We start from the raw sequence: 21,504 nt of genomic DNA on the forward strand, positions 1-21,504 counted from the left end.
TTGTGTTGCTCTATTCAGCTCCCATCTTCTTAATTCCAGAGATTCAAATCTGGAATTTTTAACTCTAAATCCATGATGCCTGTCATTTCAATCCGCAGAATGTTTCTTCCACTCCTAGCTCCAGTACTTGAGCTTAATGATGAATATATCTTGGTTTTATAATGCTTTGAGTATTCTAGTGTTTTCACACGTATTTTCTTTATTTGATCTCAAGGAGGCCAGGCAGGTTTTATTTATAAGTAAGCAAATTGAACTTCAATAAGGAAAAATGACTTACTGAACTTGATGTAGGTAGGAAAGAGACTCCATGTCTTTAAGCTTCCAATTTGGGTCTTTCTGCTACATTGCTTTAACATCTATTTACCCTTTGTCATGTGAGATATCATGGACAGATAGGGTGACAGTAAAGCATGATGAGAGAGTGGTAAATTGCCCAGAGCACTGGGAAAAGTAGATTGAAAAAGGTGGATGAAGTGGAGAGGATTATACAGTGAAAAGATTTCAGAGCAAGGACAAATGACATGCCGGCAATCCCTAACAGATAGACGTGGTTTTATTCCCGCCTAGATAGGTCTCCCTTAGTGCTAACATTATTTAATGTAGTCTGAGAGGTTATTTTTTATCATAATAGCCAAGAGTTACTAAAAGAAAAGACATGTGTCTTTCCTAGTTCTTAAATATATTTAGTACTTGGTACACTGTTTACCCTTGGACGTCAACATTTTTTAGATACTGCTGCTTTAAAACTGTTCCCAGGGTTTTACGTTTGTTTAGCCCTGTGATTCTTAAGCACTTGTCCTTTAGCTAAAATGCTTGCTTCCACCGCTCAGGTGCTTATCTGATACTAATGATACAGCTCTTTTCCTACAACTTGGGTTAGATAATCCCTACCTCAGTTAATTGTTCTTTATTTTACCCAAGTAATATACTTTCTCCATCTTTTCACTGTGTGCTCTTAGCTTCATCAGTAGATGAATTAATTTGGTTAGCACCTTTAGGAAAAGAGTAGTTCCTAATGTAACTTTGGTTGTGCAGAGGTATATTTTATGCTGCACCATCACCTGCATCTCTAGGAGTTTTTGTATAGAATCACACATAGAACTGTCCTTCATTTTCTTATTGTAAGAGAAATATACAGATCATAAAAATTCCCCAACTCACAGGTAGTGTGTTGATCTTCTTGGAAGATTTCACAAAGTTGAGGGCCATCTCAGCCTTGAAAGAGGTAAAGTTATCTGTCAAGCTAATAGAGGACTTTTTCTTGTGAAATCAAAATGTTCTGCTAAGTGAAAATTCTTACTAGGCATGAATGCTGAAATGCTCAGTAAACTGTAATACAATTTCATGACTTTTGAAAAAAGTTGTATTGGGTGGAGTAGGGTTTCTGTAGATCAGAAAAGACGGTCTAAAAAGGTCACAGGCAGGAAAACAAGACAGCAACATAAAGTGACGTAAAAGGCTAAACGACCATGTATCCTCTGCTTTTAAGGTACAGACTAGGTCCAGGCTCTTTTTTTGATTAATTGTATTCTATAAAGGTGGCTTCTTTTGAGGTATATAAGCGCTACAGGAATAATCCCAGCTTCATGCATTTTAGAGAAACTGTTTCAGTGAAGTACTAGATTTAAAAGTGGAATGTAGGTTGCAGAATTTTTTTGTTTGCTTAAGAGAGTCAATGAAACAATTGTGTAATTTTCTTCATGGTATCATGAAATCTGTACACATAAAATTTAATTGATAATCCAAAGGTAAAAGTGCTCCTTCTATATAAGGAAGAAAGGTACAAGTGATGTAGTCATAGGTTGTGTATCTGCATGTTTTTCACAGTGTCTGCTTCACTAAGGAAAGATAAAAGTAATTCTATTCATATAATAACTTGTCTTTTATAATAAAATAGTAGAATTGCCAATTGGGGCTTTCAGCGTAGTAACAACCTAACATTGTTTTTAATTTTAATAAATAAAATGCTGTAACTTTGTGGATCTAAATGTTACAGTGTAAGAATATGAAATTAGAGAGAAGAAAGTAGATACATTTTTAAATGCAGGTAAAAGGATTTGCTTAGATGCTTAAAGATACTGTTGAAAACACAGACTTTTTAATGCTAAATGGATTCAGAATTGCTTTCCTTTTTTCCAGTAGCTCCACAGTTAACTTTCTAGTGTCAAGTAGTCTTTGAACAAAAGTAGAAACTTTAAGTTTTAAAATTTTTTTTAAAATATTTTATTTATTTATTTTTGGCTGCATTGGGTCTTAGTTGCTGTGCGTGGGCTTTCTCTCTAGTTGCGGCGAATAGGGTCTACTCTTCGTTGCGGTGGGCGGGCTTCTCATTGCAGTGGCTTCTCTTATTGCGGAGCACAGGCTCTAGGCGTGCGGGCTTCAGTAGTTGTGCCTGGGCTCAGTAGTTGTGGCACACAGGCTTAGTTGCTCCGTGGCCTGTGGGATTTTCCTGGACCAGGGCTCGAACCCATGTCCCTTGCATTGGCAGGTGGATTCTTAACCACTGTGCCACCAGAGAAACCCCAAAATAAAAACTATAAATAAAATTCTTTCTTTCCCTTTGAATTAGGAACAATCTATAACATAGGCTGCTATGGCTGATTTGTGTTTTCTCTGGCATGTTCATATGTTTGTTATTCTATTTCTTAACTGTTAAGAAATTATAGATTTCATTGAGGAAAAATATCTTGGATAAAAATAAAATTTAGGGCTTCCCTGGTGGCGCAGTGGTTGAGAGTCCGCTTGCCGATGCAGGGGACATGAGTTCGTGCCCCGGTCCGGGAAGATCCCACATGCCACAGAGCGGCTGGGCCCGTGAACCATGGCCGCTGAGCCTGTGCTTCCAGAGCCTGTGCTCCGCAACGGGAGAGGCCACAACAGTGAGAAGCCTGCGTACAGCAAAAACAAACAAACAAACAAAATAAATAAATAAAATTTAATGTAGTAGTTTTTATTCTTTTGTATCTCAGTTTCTGAGAGATGTTTTAAATTTCCCAGCTCATTTTAGATTTATGGATTTTCATCGGTACAGTTGTTAGTTTTTGTTTTATGAATTTTGAGGCTCTGTTGTTAGTTGAATAAATATCAGGGTTATTCTGTTCATGGTTAATTGTTTTTATTGTTATGTAGTAACTTTATTTATCTTGTGCTCTTTTTCTGTATTCTGTCACATATTAATATTGTTATAACAGTTTTCTTTTGGACTTTTGGGGATTTTGCTGTGTGTGTGTATCATTTTAGTGTAAAATTAAATATAGATACAGGAGGCCATACAACACAAATGTACAGCTTAATGAATTATTATAAAGTGAATGTGCTTGTTACTGCCACCTAGGTTAAGGACTAGAACCATGCCAGCCTCCCCTGAGACCCTTGTGTGTGTCATATCCCCTCCCTTTCTCCCATAGTAACCACTACCCAACTTTTGAGGCAATCACTTTCTTCTATTTCCTTATGGTTTTTTCACCCATGTGTGCATTCCTAGACTCTGTAGTTTAGTCTTGTCTATCCTAAAAAAACCTGCTCTAGACTGTGCCCAGACTGAGCTAGACTGAGCTAGACTGCGCCCAGACTGCACCCTGACTGCTCCCAGACTGCACCCAGACTGCCCCCCCAAGACTGCTCCAGACTGCACCCAGACTGCAGCAGACTGCGCCAAACTGCCCCCAGACTGCGCCAGACCACACCCAGGCTGCGCCAGACTGGGCCCAGACTGCTCCAGACTGCACCAGACTGTGCCCAGACTTCTAATCTAACACATCTTTTAATCAATAGGTTTCTCCTCCATCCCTTTTTTTTTAACTTGTAACTTATTTGTTCATGAATCCTGGCCATTTGATCTTTAGACTTTACCACTGTCTGGATTTTGCTGATTGCATGCATGAGGCCCATTTATACGTGTTTCTTTGTCCTCTGTTTCCTGTAAATTGGCAGTTCAGTGTTTTACTCAGACTCAGGTTGGTTCTTGCCGGCAAAACCGAAGATATTTTGTTCTTTGGTAATGTCTGATTTTTCACTCTTTTTTTGATGTAAGCAGCCACTGATGCTAAATGCTGACATCTTTTACTGTATTGGGGTTTGTAAAAAGTTGCCACCTTAATTCTGTCATTCGGTTTTCATTTTTTAACTTGAAAAATTTTATAAAAATATTCTTACCCTTATCTACTATTTGGTTATCATATAGGAAGGGCGAAATAACTGCTTGTTTCTTTTCTTTTCTTTACCCAGTTGTCAGGATAATGAGTTGGTTTGCTGTCATGTTCAAAAAGTGGCCAATTAGCTTTTTTTTGTTCCAACATACTGTGATGAAACTTATAGACTTTATATTTGACTTGTTCCTATTCATTGTCTAACTTTATTAAAGTTTAAATAGCCTCTCTTTGGTTAGTTGGTGCCAGAGCCTTTTTGAAGTGACCCTAGTCATCATTGATAACTTTCTTGCTATCTAGTATGTCAGTGTATTCCAGGCTTATCTTGTACATTTTCTTCCCCAGACCTGGTACCAGCTACTCAGTGAAAAACTTAGTTCCAAATACACAATGACATGTACATGCATTCTTGAAAACCTTTGAGTGTTCCAGATCCTTTCCTCAATCTTCCTCTCCACAGAGGTAATCCCTGTTATCATTTGGTTAACTGTCTTTTCAAACCTTTTTCTATGAATTTTTATATCTATGTAGAGAAATAAATATGATACAGAATACAATACAGAATATTGTTCTGTTTTCTTTTTTTAAGTATAGAATTTTTTCTTTTTTTCTAACTTCTGAAAATCATTTATGACGTACTTCTTTTAAAATTCAGGTTTATATCTTGATAATTTTTCTATGTTTGTACGTAGAGATCTTCCTCATTCTTCCTAAACTCTATATAATATTTGGTAGGGCTCTACCTCAATTTTTAAACTCTTCTCCTAGTAATGTCTATTAGGTTGTTTCCAGCTTTTCCATTACTACAACTCTTGGTTCTGTCATGCGCAGGTGCAGATGTTTGGAGCCATAGAGTATGTGCATTTAGAATTAATGTTGCCCTCTGTAAAGTACCTGTTCTTCCAAAGGCAGAGTATGGGAACCCGTTTCTCTACTACTCATCAAGTCTTGCCAGTCTGAAGGTGAACTGTTTCCTTGATTTTCCAGTGCCTCCTGAGGTGCTCTGGGGTTGGGGCCAAGCAGTCTGGGGGCAGTCTGGCGCAGTCTGGGTGCAGTCTGGCGCAGTCTGGGTGCAGCCTGGGTGCAGTCTGGAGCAGTCTGGCGCAGTCTGGAGCAGTCTGGAGCAGCCTGGGGGCAGTCTGGGAGCAGTCTGGAGCAGCCTGGGGGCAGCCTGGGAGCAGTCCGGAGCAGCCTGGTGCAATCAGGGAGCAGTTTGGCACAGTTGGGAGCAGTCTGGCCGCAGTCTGGAGCAGTTTGGCCGCAGTCTGGAGCAGTCTGGGTGCAGTCTGGGCACAGTCCGGGTGCAGTCTGGGAGCAGTTTGGCGCAGTCTGGGGACAGTCTGGGGGCAGTTTGGCGCAGTCTGGCCGCAGTCTGGAGCAGTTTGGCCGCAGTTTGGGAGCAGTGTGGGTGCAGTCTGGCCGCAGTCTGGCGCAGTCTGGCCACAGTCTGGAACAGTCTGGGCGCAGTTTGGCGCAGTCTGGGGGCAGTCTGGGGGTAGTCTGGGCACAGTCTGGGAGCAGTCTGGCACAGTCTGGCGCAGTCTGGAACAGTCTGGGGGCAGTCTGGAGCAGTCTGGAGCAGTCTGGCACAGTCTGGAGCAGTCTGGGAGCAGCAGTCTGGGGGCAGTCTGGCGGCAGTCTGGGGGCAGTCTGGGGGCAGTCTGGCGCAGTCTGGGGGCAGTCTGGTGCAGTCTGGAGCAGTCTGGAGCAGTCTGGCGCAGTCTGGGAGCAGTCTGGGCGCAGTCTGGGGGCAGTCTGGCGCAGTCTGGGGGCAGTCTGGAGCAGTCTGGAGCAGTCTGGAGCAGTCTGGGAGCAGTCTGGAGCAGTCTGGCGCAGTCTGGGAGCAGTCTGGCGCAGTCTGGCGCAGTCTGGCGCAGTCTGGAGCAGTCTGGCGCAGTCCGGGGGCAGTCCGGGGGCAGTCTGGGAGCAGTCTGGGAGCAGTCTGGCGCAGTCTGGGAGCAGTCTGGAGCAGTCTGGCGCAGTCTGGAGCAGTCTGGCGCAGTCCGGAGCAGTCTGGGAGCAGTCTGGCGCAGTCTGGAGCAGTCTGGCGCAGTCTGGAGCAGTCTGGGGGCAGTCTGGGAGCAGTCTGGGAGCAGTCTGGCGCAGTCTGGCGCAGTCTGGGAGCAGTCTGGCGCAGTCTGGCGCAGTGTGGGAGCAGTCTGGAGCAGTCTGGCGCAGTCTGGAGCAGTCTGGGGGCAGTCTGGGAGCAGTCTGGGAGCAGTCTGGCGCAGTCTGGCGCAGTCTGGGAGCAGTCTGGCGCAGTCTGGCGCAGTGTGGGAGCAGTCTGGAGCAGTCTGGCGCAGTCTGGCGCAGTCTGGCGCAGTCCGGAGCAGTCTGGGGGCAGTCTGGGAGCAGTCTGGGAGCAGTCTGGGCGCAGTCTGGAGCAGTCTGGCGCAGTCTGGCGCAGTCTGGGAGCAGTCTGGAGCAGTCTGGCGCAGTCTGGCGCAGTCTGGAGCAGTCTGGAGCAGTCTGGCGCAGTCTGGCGCAGTCCGGAGCAGTCTGGGGGCAGTCTGGGAGCAGTCTGGGCGCAGTCTGGAGCAGTCTGGAGCAGTCTGGGCGCAGTCTGGGAGCAGTCTGGGCGCAGTCTGGCGCAGTCTGGAGCAGTCTGGCGCAGTCTGGGGGCAGTCTGGGGGCAGTCTGGGAGCAGTCTGGCGCAGTCTGGAGCAGTCTGGGAGCAGTCTGGAGCAGTCTGGCGCAGTCTGGGAGCAGTCTGGCGCAGTCTGGAGCAGTCTGGGAGCAGTCTGGAGCAGTCTGGAGCAGTCTGGCGCAGTCTGGGAGCAGTCTGGCGCAGTCCGGAGCAGTCTGGGGGCAGTCTGGGCGCAGTCTGGGGGCAGTCTGGGCGCAGTCTGGATGCAGTCTGGCGCAGTCTGGGGGCTGTCTGGGGGCAGTCTGGCGCAGTCTGGGGGCAGTCTGGATGCAGTGTGGCGCAGTCTGGGGGCAGTCTGGTGCAGTCTGGCGCAGTCTGGCGCAGTCCGGGGGCAGTCTGGGAGCAGTCTGGGAGCAGTCTGGGCGCAGTCTGGAGCAGTCTGGCGCAGTCTGGGAGCAGTCTAGAGCAGTCTGGCGCAGTCTGGAGCAGTCTGGCGCAGTCTGGAGCAGTCTGGGGGCAGTCTGGGAGCAGTCTGGGGGCAGTCTGGGAGCAGTCTGGGAGCAGTCTGGCGCAGTCTGGGAGCAGTCTGGAGCAGTCTGGAGCAGTCTGGGAGCAGTCTGGGCGCAGTCTGGGCGCAGTCTGGAGCAGTCTGGCGCAGTCTGGGAGCAGTCTGGAGCAGTCTGGCGCAGTCTGGCACAGTCTGGAGCAGTCTGGCGCAGTCCGGAGCAGTCTGGGGGCAGTCTGGAGCAGTCTGGCGCAGTCTGGGAGCAGTCTGGAGCAGTCTGGGGGCAGTCTGGGAGCAGTCTGGGCGCAGTCTGGGCGCAGTCTGGAGCAGTCTGGCGCAGTCTGGGAGCAGTCTGGAGCAGTCTGGCGCAGTCTGGCGCAGTCTGGAGCAGTCTGGCGCAGTCCGGAGCAGTCTGGGGGCAGTCTGGAGCAGTCTGGCGCAGTCTGGGAGCAGTCTGGAGCAGTCTGGCGCAGTCTGGCGCAGTCTGGCGCAGTCCGGAGCAGTCTGGGGGCAGTCTGGGAGCAGTCTGGGAGCAGTCTGGGCGCAGTCTGGAGCAGTCTGGAGCAGTCTGGGCGCAGTCTGGGAGCAGTTTGGGCGCAGTCTGGGAGCAGTCTGGCGCAGTCTGGAGCAGTCTGGCGCAGTCTGGGGGCAGTCTGGGAGCAGTCTGGGAGCAGTCTGGCACAGTCTGGAGCAGTCTGGGAGCAGCCTGGAGCAGTCTGGAGCAGTCTGGCGCAGTCCGGAGCAGTCTGGGGGCAGTCTGGGCGCAGTCTGGGGGCAGTCTGGGCGCAGTCTGGATGCAGTCTGGCGCAGTCTGGGGGCTGTCTGGGGGCAGTCTGGCGCAGTCTGGGGGCAGTCTGGAACAGTCTGGGGGCAGTCTGGATGCAGTCTGGCGCAGTCTGGGGGCAGTCTGGGCGCAGTCTGGGGGCAGTCTGGGCGCAGTCTGGATGCAGTCTGGCGCAGTCTGGGGGCTGTCTGGGGGCAGTCTGGCGCAGTCTGGGCGCAGTCTGGCGCAGTCTGGGGGCTGTCTGGATGCAGTCTGGCGCAGTCTGGGGGCCGTCTGGCGCAGTCTGGGGGCAGTCTGGGTGCAGTCTGGGGGCAGTCTGGATGCAGTCTGGCGCAGTCTGGGCGCAGTCTGGGGGCAGTCTGGCGCAGTCTGGGGGCAGTCTGGCGCAGTCTGGGGGCAGTCTCGGGGCAGTCTGGGGCAGTCTGGGGGCAGTCTGGCGCAGTCTGGGGGCAGTCTCGGGGCAGTCTGGGCACAGTCTGGGGGCAGTCTGGGCGCAGGCGCTTCCCTTCCTCGTGGTACCACACTCACTGCTCCTGCAGGGACACGCAGAGCAGCTAGTCTGCTGATGACCTTGCTGGTTTTGTGCCAGCCCGCTTTCAGTAACACCACTTCTTGCCTGTCCTCCTTCACTATCTTCCACCCCCTCCCTTTAGCAGTTCTTTCTCTTGTGCATTTTGGTCTGTACTTTGTTTTTCTGTGCTATCTAGTCTTCATTCTCTTTTTTTCAATTTCTACAGGTCCAAGGGCTACAGCCAACAATGGAGTGTTAAAAAGTATCCTTCCTGTCACCTCTCAGATTTGGAGTGAGAGCAGGAGGCTGCATTTAATTTGTTGGAACCATATTCTCATTTTAATCATAGGGGGTGAATGGGAGTTTCACCAAGAGATTAATTTACCCATTGTCACATATCAGAATCAGGACTTCTGAGAGTTCCAGCCTAACTTTTAATGACCATCGCAAACCTGGTCTGCTCTCTAAAATGCCTTGGTTTTAAAATCACAGTTAGTGCTTTTTTTGGTCTCTCAGCTTTCTTCTCCTCTCTAATTTATTGAAAATGCTTCCATTTTGCGCCTATCTGTACTTACAATACTAGCTTATTGATGGTTTACTCATGTACCAGGCACTGTGCTACGTACTTTCTTGGATTATGCATAATCTTTACCATATCCTCGTGAGAGTACATACATTTCTTACCCCCACTTTACAGAAGGGGACATCTCTGAGTACTAAAGGTTAATAAGCACCTGCACAAGGTGACATATTAATGCAGCCAGAACTTGAACCTAGGTAGTCTGACTCCAAAACCCTGGTCTTAGGGGCTACAATAAACTATTCCTATTAGTTCCCATCCTCCCAGCTGAGTGATTTCATTATGGTTGTTGTAGGCATTTTCCACTTAGTTCTGTCAAGATCAAATAATGAGCCATATTCTAAAAATTCTTCATATTCTTTTCTCAAGCCTCGTCTCTTGGGATCACTGTTCTTAGATGAGACCAGAGCTTATTCAGATAACCAGCTTAGTCATTGCTTTTATATAGTACTAACTTAGCATCATTTCAGTTTATTTTCATTATCTGTCAGCCTAATAGAAATAAATTACAATGATTTTCTATTGTACCTTTTGTGCAGTTATCAAAGTGTATGGTGAATTGAATAATTATGCCTAAGAGTTTCTGAGTTCAGATGTTCTTCTTACCGGAGAGGACAATTTAGTTATTAAGCAGTAGGAATGTCGATGTTCTTTCTAGGCACTGCCTTACCTGATTCCCGCTTCTCTGGGCCTTTTGGGGTCAGAAACAAATGGCAGGAGTGCTGAGAATAGCAGCAGTGGACGTTTTCCTGGTGCTGAGCAGGGACAGTAGGATTTGGTCATGAAAATAATTTTAGGTAACCTGATTTTCCAAATATTTAGATATTTCTCACTTTTGACTGATTTTCATTTGGTCCCAGACAAAGTTAAAAGGCAAAAAGTAATGCGCTCCAAATCAATGGAATAGGTTATATCATTATTTCAGCAGATTTAATTTGGGCTTAAGAGGGAAGGTCAGCAGAGGAAAGGAGCTCACCATGTGTCACCTTGTATGAACTCATCGTTGTTATTAGTTCTTATATCAAAATGTAGACTTTGTAACTACATTTCTGTGACTGTCAGAAGGACTGTAGCCATATTAATTCAAGCACAACAAACTTTTCCCAGAATATCCAGATAATTAATGGGAGACAGAATGAGGATTAGAGGGAGGCAGAGGCAGGGAGGGACACTGATATATAAAGGTAATTGCCACAATACTTTCCTTAAATGTTAGAAAATCTTTATATCCCAGTACGAAAACCAGAAGATTTTACTAGGAAATGATGATAATATATTTTTCTGTTGCTTTCTTTGTAAAATAATTATTAATTCAAAGAAAAAAATATTTTAAAGTGAGGTGGAAGATTACCATGGAAAGGTAAACCTTTGACTGTATAATGGTTTGATTTGAGCATTATTACTGGAGTCAGAAACTTCCAACACAGAGCCAGACCGTTTTACTGTGGCTTTAGGTCCACTCTTATTTTTTTCCTATTTCATTTTCCTATTTCTGTAATTATAAAAGCCAAACTTCACCTTCATTTCTTATTGTGATTAAGACTTGCATCACAGTAGTACCCTTGACTAAGTAGGAACTTACCAAAATGTCACATGAATAACTGAGATGATTTTAGATCCCTTTGTAACTGTAACAGAATATAGAAATATTACAACATATCTCACTAAATTTCTAAGTAGAGAAATACCTTTGTGCTTAAATGAAAGCAACTCAGTGGCTCTGGCAGACCTCTTAGAGAGAGAACAACAGTTATTAGTCATTTTAATGAGCGATATATTGTATTAGAGTGTACCTTTGAGGAATGAGTCTCATCAGGTTACTGTAGGCATACTTGTGATGGTTCAAAGACTGCATTCTCAGACCACATCCTCTTAGTAATAGAGTTTGTGGTGAGTGAAATTCAAATATTCTTAACCACTGGTATTTAAAGTCTTGAATTGATAGGCTCATAGCTACTTTATTAAAATTGAAGAAGTATCATCTTAGTGTCAACATAGTATCTTTAATTTTACAGTTAAGCTTTTCTGTTGTTTATTGAAATCTAATATGTACATAAACTATCATAAATACTAATTCAGCTGCAATATGAAAAATCATTTTTAAGCATCGTGTGCATTGACCTTTAAAATGCTTTATACATAATGTGATTAGACCAATAGAATAAGCAGCCGTATTGTGGCATACTTTGGTATATTCCCATAGATATTTGTATTCTCAAGAATGTTTTGTGTTATACCTTGTTTTAGTGATCGTGGTGGAGAAGACCCAAACCAGAAAGTAATCCATGGGGTTATTAACTCCTTTGTTCATGTTGAACAGTATAAGAAAAAATTCCCCTTAAAGGTAAAAAGCCTCCTTTAAAAACATAAATAATTAGACCTTTAATTTCTTAAGTTGCCTGTTCTAATTTTTTAAATATGATTTAATTGATTTATTTAGTTTTATCAGGAAATCTTTGAGTCTCCCTTCCTGACTGAAACAGGAGAGTATTACAAACAAGAAGCTTCAAATTTATTACAAGAATCAAATTGCTCACAGTATATGGAAAAGGTAAGAAAACATTATGTTAACTACATCATCTATTATATATCAGGCATGGTTTTATTTAATATTAGTTATCTTAGTTAATATATTTTTTTGGTGGAAAAAGTTCTTTTTTTTTGATCATTACACTGAGTTATAGTTAATGTACAACACCTATTGATAAATCATTGTTCCTGCTATGGCATTTTCCATAGAAAAGGTGCTATTCCAGTTTTCATTGTGGTTGATGCTTTCTGATAAAATCCTGATTGCTAGATTTGCTTGTCTTTAAAATTAATATATATTCATATTCTTGGCAAAATAAACTATATTTTGTGCTTAGTAGATAAGGGAATAGGGTAAGTACAAAAGCTAAGGGTTGGGGTTTTTATCTTCCTCTAAAATGGAAGGAAAAAAATAGTAAAAATATAATAATTCTAGATACTTGGTCTTTTTGGTCTGTTAAGTTTGTGGAAGGCTGAGAAAAACCTCCACGAGAAATTTTAATCATTAAACCAACACACTGATAACCATATTTATAATTCCATGTATATTTTCTCAGTAAAAGAATAGTGAGATTATAAATTCAGTCATCAGATAAGATATGTTAGAAATTTTAACTAGATTGTTTCATCAGCAGTGTTGGATTTCAAGCATTTTATTATCAGATGATTTTTGTTAGTTTGTTTACCTTTAAGAAAGGTAAAATGGGGACTTCCCTGGTGGCGCAGTGGTTAAGACTCCACACTCCCAATGTAGGGGGCCTGGGTTCGATCCCTGGGTGGGGAACTAGATCCCACATGCATGCCACAACTAAGAGTTCACATGCTGCAACTAAGGAGCCCGCCTGCTGCGACTACGACCCAGTGCAACCAAATAAATATGTAAATAAATATATATTTTTTTAAGAAAAGGTAAAATGTTTCAAGTGGAATAGCTGTAGTGAGGCTTCCATAGGCCATAGGTCAGGAAATATCAGTACTTACTGATACGATACAATGGTGAATATTCTACAAAGCCCAGGTCCAGAAGTCTGAGTTGTTTAATTCTTTTCATGCTTTGTCACTCTTTAGCTCTGGGACCTTGAGGAAGTTATCTAGGACATTTTCCTCCGTTAAGTGCAGGCTACACTAAGTCAGTGGGTCTTAGCACTTAGCCCTTTTTACATCTTAGACTCTTGTTAAAGGTTCTAGATCCAATCCTGAGAAGTACACACAGAATATCAGGGATACATACTCTCCTTGTTATATCTGGTTCTCAAAAACAGGCTATTGGCAAACAATGGAAACAACCCAAATGCCTTTCAGGAGTTGAAAAGACAGGCAAAATGTGTATACATACAATGGAATATCATTCAGCCTTAAAAAGGAATAAAGTTCTGACACATGCTACAACATGGATTAACTTTGAGAATATTATGTTGAGTGAAATAAGCCAGACACAAAAGGACAAACATCGTATGGTTCCACTTATATAAAATATCCAGAATAGACAAAATAATACAAAAAGTATTATAGATTAGAAGTTATTGGGAGGGGAGGATAGGGAGTTATAGCTTAGTGGTTACACAGTTTCTGTTTGGTGTAATGAAAAAGTTTTGGAAATAGACAGTTGCACAACATTGTGAATATAATTAATGCTACTGAATTGTACACTTAAAAATGGTTAAAATGACAAATTTTATGTTACATATATTTTACCACAATTTAAAAAAACTAATAATGTAATATACTAAAACCCACTGAATTGTCTACTTTAAATGGGTGAATCATATTATATGTAAACTAGATCTCAAACTATTAAAAGGAAGGCCATTGGAGATTATATTTGGAAAATAACATTTATAAGAATAGGTCATTTAATTAACAGACAATTCATATGGCCTTCCTACTTCCCTTTCTGTATCTTTCCTCTAGTTTTGGCTTTTTCTGCCAGCTACAGGTGGTTTATTTGAAGCCCTGCATTGAGGCACTCCAAACTTAATCTACTTTTTATTGATATGCACACTGCCCCCCATTTTCATTATTTTATTTTTTTCCTTTTCTCATCCTCCCTTGCCTCCCTCAGACCCACATTCTAATTCCTTTTTTATTTAGTTAATCCATAAGCAGGTTAAAGTCATGTTTGTATACTAAACATGGCTAGGTCTGTTTTTCTTTTGAGGTAGAAATTAGCCAGATTCTCTGGCTATTATCTTTATTATCTGGTTCTTGTTGATGTTAACCAGTGTATTGTTTGTACCTCAGTGGTTTTTTAATAGGATAAGCTTTAATAAAGATCTTGATTGAAATATTTGACTATGACTAAATTTTTTTTACTTTAAAAAAATTTAGTGGAATATTTAATGTGATAGTTCACTATCATGTACATACTGTTTGTTTTGTAAGATGAATCAACATAAAGTAATTAGCTTAATCTACATGATCCAGTTGATGTAAATTACTTTCTAGTTTGATAGTTAAATATTCATAAAGTGACCACCTATTCTGGTTTTTAATGATCTTTACCCATGTTTCCTATTGCATATAGGTTGTCTATATGTAGGATGATTGGGGTCAATAAATGAGGGCAAAATGCAGACCATTTAACTTTTCATAAGACCGTGCTGTTCATAAGACAGTGCTGAAATGTAGGTGACATCTAGCAGCTTAATAAAATTTTGAAATGACTTATGGAATGTGAGTTTAAATTAGTTATATAATTCTTATTTGTAAGTTACTTTGCCATGTAAGTTACTTATTGATATTACAGGTGTTTTCTCATAGTAGTTTCTGACTGTAAGAATATATTTCTAAAGGTTCTAGGTAGATTAAAAGATGAAGAAATTCGATGTCGAAAATACTTACATCCAAGTTCATATACTAAAGTAATTCATGAATGTCAGCAACGAATGGTAGCAGACCACTTACAGTTCTTACATGCAGAATGTCATAATATCATCCGACAAGAGAAAAAAAATGGTAAGTGATACCATACATCAATGTGAATAGAAATTAAATTATAAACCCACTTTTTACATCATCTTCCAGCTACCTTAGACTTCCAACATATTTAAGTAATAGTCTCTAAAATATTCGATATGCCTTTTTACGTAATCTATTTTAAAAGATTGTTTTGGAAAAGTATATTTTCAAACTGTATTCTAAAGTCAAAAGAAAAACTGGGAAAATATGTTTACACATTTTAAAAAATCACAGGGGCTAATTTCCTGAATATATTAAGAGTTTCTAGTAAATAAGAGGAGAAAAGACAAAGAACATGAAAATGAAATATAAATAGATTTTAAATATGTGAAGATGCTCAGTCTCACTCAAAATAGGGGAAATACAAAATGAAAATACAATGAAATGTTAACAATAAGCAGTGAATAAAATGGAATTTTTAAGAAAAAAGCAATAAGGATTTTTAAATAGCAGGGAATAAATGTAACAAGATATGTGTCAGACCTACACAGAAAACTAAACATTCATGAAAGCAACATTGATTTATAGATCCAGGGCAATCTTCTCAAAACCCAAGATTCTTTTTTTACACTCTGAAACTCTGAAAGTTATACTTACTCTTCAAGACAATTTTGAAGAGCATGATGCGAAAACTGCGGGATAGCATGACTTGTAAAAACCACAGTAATTAGGAATATGAGGCGTTGGTGCAAGGATAGGCAAAGAGACGAATGGAATAAAATAAAAAGCCAAGAAATAACCCATACATATGTAGATACTTCATTTAAGACTAAGGCAGCCCTGCAGAGCAGTGGGTGAAGGATAGTGTTTTGAACGCACAGCGCCAGGTCTGTTGGATATCCATGTGGGAAAAAAGCAAAATTTGATCTCTACCTCAAACACCATATACAAAATCGATCAATTCATTTTGGGCTTTTGATCTCAATGTAAAGCAGTAACACTTCCAGAAGATAATATAGGAGAATAACTTCATGACCTTGGAGGTAGAGAAAAATATTTTAAATAAGACACAGAAAGCACTAACCACAAGGAAAGATTGATCAAGTTGACTACTTTATCATTAAAAACTTTGGATCATTAAAAAACCATTAAGACCATTGGATCATCAAAATAGCATCACAATGACAGTCATAGGACAAAGGAGCCAAGAATACACAATGGGAAAAGGACAATCCCTTTAATAAATGTTTTTGAAAAAACTGGACAGCCACATGCAAAAGAATGAAACTGAACCACTGTCTTATATCCTACATAAAAATTAACTCAAAATGAATTAACACTTGAACCTAAGACCTGAAGCCATAAAACTCCTAGAAAAAAACAAAGGCGATAAGCTCCTTGACATCCGTCTTGGTGATGATTTTTTGAATCTGACACCAAAAGCAAAGGCAACAAAAGCAAAAATAAACAAGTGGGACTCCATCAAACTAAAAAGCTTCTGCACAGCAAAGGAAACCATCAGCAAAATGAAAAGGTGACCTACTGAATGGGAGAAAATATTTGCAAATCACTTATCTGATAAGGGGTTAATATCCAAAATATATAAAAGACTCATACAACTCAATAGCAAAAAGACTGATTAAAAAATGAGAAGATCAGGGCTTCCCTGGTGGCACAGTGGTTGAGAGTCCTCTGCTGATGCAGGGGACACGGGTTCGTGCCCCGGTCTGGGAAGATCCCACATGCCGTAGAGCGGTTAGGCCTGTGAGCCATGGCTGCTGAGCCGGCGCGTCCGGAGCCTGTGCTCCGCAACAGGAGAGGCCACAACAGTGAGAGGCCCACGTACCACAAAAAAGAAAAGAAAAGAAAAGATCTGAACAGACATTTTTCTAAAGAAGACTTACAGATGGCCAGCAGGTACATGAAAAGGTGCTCAACATTATTAATCATCAGGGAAATGCAACTCCAAACCCCAGTAAGATATCACCTCACACCTGTTAGCATGACTGTTATCAAAAAGGCTAGAAATAACAAATGTTGGCGAGGATGTGAAGAAAAGGGAACCATCGTGTACAGTTGTGGGATAAAAATGAAAAATAAAACTATGATGTGATCTAGCAATTCTACTTCTGGGCATTTATCCAAAGAAAACAAAAACACCCCAAAAAATATATGAACCCTGTTCATATATGTTCATTGCAGCATTATTTACAATAACCAAAATAAGGAAACAACCTAAGTGTCCATTGATAGGTGAATGGCTGAAAATAAACACACACACACACACACAGAAATATCAGTCAGCCATTAAAAAAAAAAAAATGAAATCTACTATTTTGCAACAACATGGATCGACCTCGAGGGCATTGTGCTAAGTGAAATAAGTCAGACAGAGAAAGACAAATATCGTGTGATCTCACTTATACATGGAATCTAAAAAACAAAACACATGAACTCATGGATACAGAGAAGAGCTTGGTGGTTGCCAGAGTCAGTGGGGATGGCTGAAGGGAGTCAAAAGGTTTAATAACTTCCAGTTATTAAAAAAATAAGTCATGGGGATGTAATAATGTATAGCATGATGACTATAGGTAATAATACCATGTTGCATATTTGAAAGTTGCTAAGAGAGTAGATTTTAAAAGTTCTCGCAGATATCGTATAATGACGCTTATGTGTGTAATCTAGAAAAATGGTATAGATGATTTTATTTACAAAGCAGAAATAGAGACACAGAGGTATGGATACCAAGGGAGAAAGGGGTGTGGTGGGAGGAATTGGGAGACTGGGATTGACACATATACATTATTGGTACTATGTATAAAATAGACAACTAATGAGAACCTGCTGCATAGCACAGGGAACTCTACCTAATGTACTGTGGTAACCTAAATGGGAGGGAAGTCCCAAAGGGGGGAGATATCTGTATGTGTATGGCTGATTCATTTCTTGTGCAGTGGAGGCTAACACAACATTGTAAAGCAACCATACTCCAATAAAAATTAATAAAAAAATAAAATAAAAAAGTTCTCATCACAAGAAAAAAGTTGTAAATATGTACGGTGACAGATGTTAACTCGACAGATTGTGGTGATCAGTCTGCAGTGTATACCAATATCATTATGTTATAAACCTGAAACTAACATATGTCAGTTATAACTCAAAAAGAAAAAAAAAAGGCTGTCATACGGTTATATATTTGCAATCCCTGAAAAAGGTTTATGTCCAAAATATAAAATAGTCAAGAAGTTTGAACAGGCACTGCAGAATAGAGATTATGCAAATGGCCAATAAACATATAAAAAGGCTCTCAATCTCACTAAAACAGAGGAATGCAAATTAAAACCAAACTAAGGTATCAGTACTTAGTCACATTTTGATATAAAATGAAAAAGACTGAAAATAATAAGTGTGTGGAAGTGTATAGAGTAACAGGAACTTGTTATATGTTGGACCTAGAGTATAAATCAATGCAACCACCTTGAGACACTGCCAGTGAGCGACTGCTAATGCTGAGCAAACACATCTCTTGCGGTCCAGCTGTTGCTCTCATAGGTGTTCAACCCCCCACCCAAAATGCATGCACACATACACAAAAGGACATGCACAAGCATGCTCACAGCAACATTGTAATAGCTCCAAACTGGAAACAGCTCAAATGTCCAGTAACAGCAGAATGAATTAAAGTACTGCATATTCACACAATAAAATATTATAGGAGAGTGAAAAGGAACACATTATAGCTTCATACAACACAGGTGAACCTTATGAACATGTTGAACCAAAGAAACCAAGCATGAAAGAATTGTATGATTTCATTTGTATAAATGGTTCAAAAGAGGCAAACTGAACCTGTGGTTTGGTTTAGTTTAGTAAGTAACTAATCTGTCACGACAGTGATTACCGTTGCAGAAGAACAGGAGGGGTAGTGATTGGGAAGAGGTATGAAGGGGACTTCTGAGTGGAGGTCATGTCTCTTTCTTACTGTGGGTGGTGATAACTTTGGGAGGGGGGTTCACTCGTGATAATTCATTGAGATACACACTTATGGTTTGTACATTTTTCTGTGTGTGTGTTATACTTCAGTAAAAAGTTTAAAATAAAACCCACTACACTGAGATATCATTTTCCACCTCTCAGTGCAAAGATCACAACATTTGTTGGCAAGGGAGCTCCTGGCCACTGGGAGCTCTGTCTAGAAGGTCCTTCTGCAAGACTAAGCTTTGCATGGCAGTCCCACTTCCAGGGATTTATACTGCAGATATTCTTGCCCATATGCAGGATTATTAATTGTAACATTGCAATATCAAGAGATTGGAAACAACCAAATTCCCATCAATTGTTAAGGAATTGTTGTAATGTAGCCATAAAGTGGAGTGCTAAGCAGTTGTAAAATATGAGGAAATGCTTTGTGTACTGATGTAAAAAGATCTCTAAGTTAAAATGTTGTTTATAGTACGCTACCCTATTTGTATAAAATATAAATACGCTACCCTATTTGTATAAAAAGGGGCAGAGGGAAGAATAGCGTATTTGCTTGAATGGGTAGGAAACAGCTTTGAGAAGATACTAAACAACCACAACGTTGCTTTCCCAGGGGAGGAGGATGGGGTGATTGGGAGAAAGGTGTGGGGATCTGGCTCTGCATACTCTTCTGTAATTCTGCATTTGGAACCATATATTACCTATTATATTAAAAACATTTTTAAACTATTTGGAAATTTAATAATAAATTTCTTTTTCCCCTCAGACATGGCAAATATGTATGTCTTACTCCGTGCTGTGTCCACTGGTTTACCTCATATGATTCAGGAGCTGCAAAATCATATCCATGATGAGGGCCTTAGAGCAACCAGTAATCTTACTCAGGAAAATGTGAGTTACATAAGGAACTGGAAAATTTTTCTCTTAATCAGATTATCATGGAGTTTTTCTTTTGACTTTACTGTTTAAAAGCATGAAAGAAAAGTCCTACCATGCCAATAAATGAAACGTCTTTATTAAAATGTTCAAACCTAGAAGTTGTTGGACACATTTTGGAATTATCAATTATTAGAAAATCAGTGAATAAGATAAACTTCTTCCTACACACTGTCATGTTCATTTAGCAATTGTTAATTAATTTCTCACAGAAAAGTATGTTTGATCTTTCCTTTTTTTTTAATTAATAATTAATTTTTGGCTGTGTTGGGTCTTCGTTGCTGCGCGCTGGCTTTCTCTAGTTGCGGTGAGCGGGGGCTACTCTTCGTTGTGGTGCGCGGGCTTCTCATTGCGGTGGCTTCTCTTGTTGCAGAGCACGGGCTCTAGGCGTGCGGGCTTCAGTAGTTGCAGCGCATGGGCTCAGTAGTGTGGCTCGCGGGCTCTAGAGCGCAGGCTCAGTAGTTGTGGCTCACGGGCTTAGTTGCTCCACAGCATGTGGGATCTTCCTGGACCAGGGCTCGAACCCATGTCCCCTGCATTAGCAGGCAGATTCTTAACCACTGCGCCGCCATGGAAGTCCCTGTTTGCTGTTTCTAAACAGTCTTGTTTCTGTGTAACTGGCATTAATGTTTAGTTAGTTGTAGTGGTAATGGTATTAATCAGTGATAATATAGACAACTTACAATTTGATTTCCTTTTACATGCCCTGGATTTGATAGCCCGGGAAGCAAATTTGGATTAAAACTATCTTCCCTAAATATATGCTTACTACCCAAAATACCCAGCAGTGACCTTCATATCCTTAATCCCCATCTTAAGAGTTCCCTGCCATTTAAATTACTGTTTACAATAAGGTGTCTCCTATCAAAGTGTGTTCCTATTGTCAAATTTTGTTGGACCACCTTCTTTGTTTTTACTAGTGATGGTTGACAAATAAGATAGACATGACATCACATGTCACTTCTCTTTCCTATGTAGAGCTGTTTGCTCCTCCTGTGATGCAGTGATCTGTGTATAGACCTCATTGTTCAGGAGCATTTATTAAATGCTGATCTCCTTAGTTGTAGGTTTATTTGTCTTTGGCAGATAATTCTTAGATGTTATGTCCTGCCGCAGCAATGCATAAGCTTTCCCATTTTTTGTAAAACTATTAATTTATATTGCTTACGTCTAATAGCCTGTATTATTTATTAGGTTTCTTAGTTTATATTAGTTTTACAGATTCAGGGTGTGGAATGACATTGGGCACAGAGGCATAGAGTTTGGTGTCAAGGCCTGGGAGATGCAAATACGAGAGAATGCGTTTGTAGGAGACTCAGATAATTTTAGCTGACTTAGAAGTCTTAGGTCTAACTTCATAGTTATCTCCATTAAGAATGAAAACTCACTTTTGCACTACTAGGTATTCTCTCTGAGATGTGGGGAACTGTACTGCCCAACTCTAGGGGTCTCAGTTTTCACAGATAATGGCTTTTTAACTTCTCCTCTCTCTCTCAGCCTTCAGTGCCTTTGAAGGCCGTTTTTATTTACATAATCCTCTATGAAAGTGATAGGCCTGGTAGTTCTGAGATTGTATCTTGTTACACTTAAGATACAGAATTCCAGCACCAGAAAGAAGTGTTTTTTCCATGGGTTCTTCTAGCAGAGGAACTACAGTCCTGCATTTACAGTGTTGAATGACAGCTAACTTCAACATCAAAGTTTTAGATTTTAAAGACCGTCTTAGCTAAAAACATTTTTTGAGGGTGTGTGTCGTGTGTAACATTATTTGCTTAGGGAAAACTTTACTCTTAAACAACTCTTCACTAAGCCAAATTATACCCTTGAACTTCTTAAAATGTGGTTTTGTACTTTGTATTTCATATTTTTAGATGCCAACACTATTTGTGGAGTCAGTTCTGGAAGTACATGGTAAATTTGTTCAGCTTATCAACACTGTTCTGAATGGTGATCAGCACTTTATGAGTGCATTGGATAAGGTAATTTTTTAATACATATATTCTTATCTATATATGATTTTCTTCATTTAATCATTATTCTTT

General features: G+C 41.1%; 1 protein-coding gene across 3 annotated transcripts in view; it reads left to right on the forward strand.

Annotated features, from left to right (window-relative positions):
• Nucleotides 1–21,504, forward strand: part of CUL2 (cullin 2) — an 83,474-nt gene that overhangs the window by 43,599 nt on the left and 18,371 nt on the right. For all 3 annotated transcript variants that reach the window (XM_082647563.1, XM_082647562.1, XM_082647564.1), the window contains 5 exons: nt 11,363–11,459; nt 11,556–11,666; nt 14,437–14,599; nt 19,293–19,417; nt 21,334–21,441. In XM_082647563.1, coding sequence (XP_082503689.1) covers nt 11,363–11,459; nt 11,556–11,666; nt 14,437–14,599; nt 19,293–19,417; nt 21,334–21,441 — 604 coding nt within the window. The remainder of the gene's footprint in view (nt 1–11,362; nt 11,460–11,555; nt 11,667–14,436; nt 14,600–19,292; nt 19,418–21,333; nt 21,442–21,504) is intronic.

The sequence above is a fragment of the Grampus griseus genome, assembly GCF_964374135.1.
Source record: "Grampus griseus genome assembly, chromosome: 2".
NCBI classification, from domain to species: domain Eukaryota; kingdom Metazoa; phylum Chordata; class Mammalia; order Artiodactyla; family Delphinidae; genus Grampus; species Grampus griseus.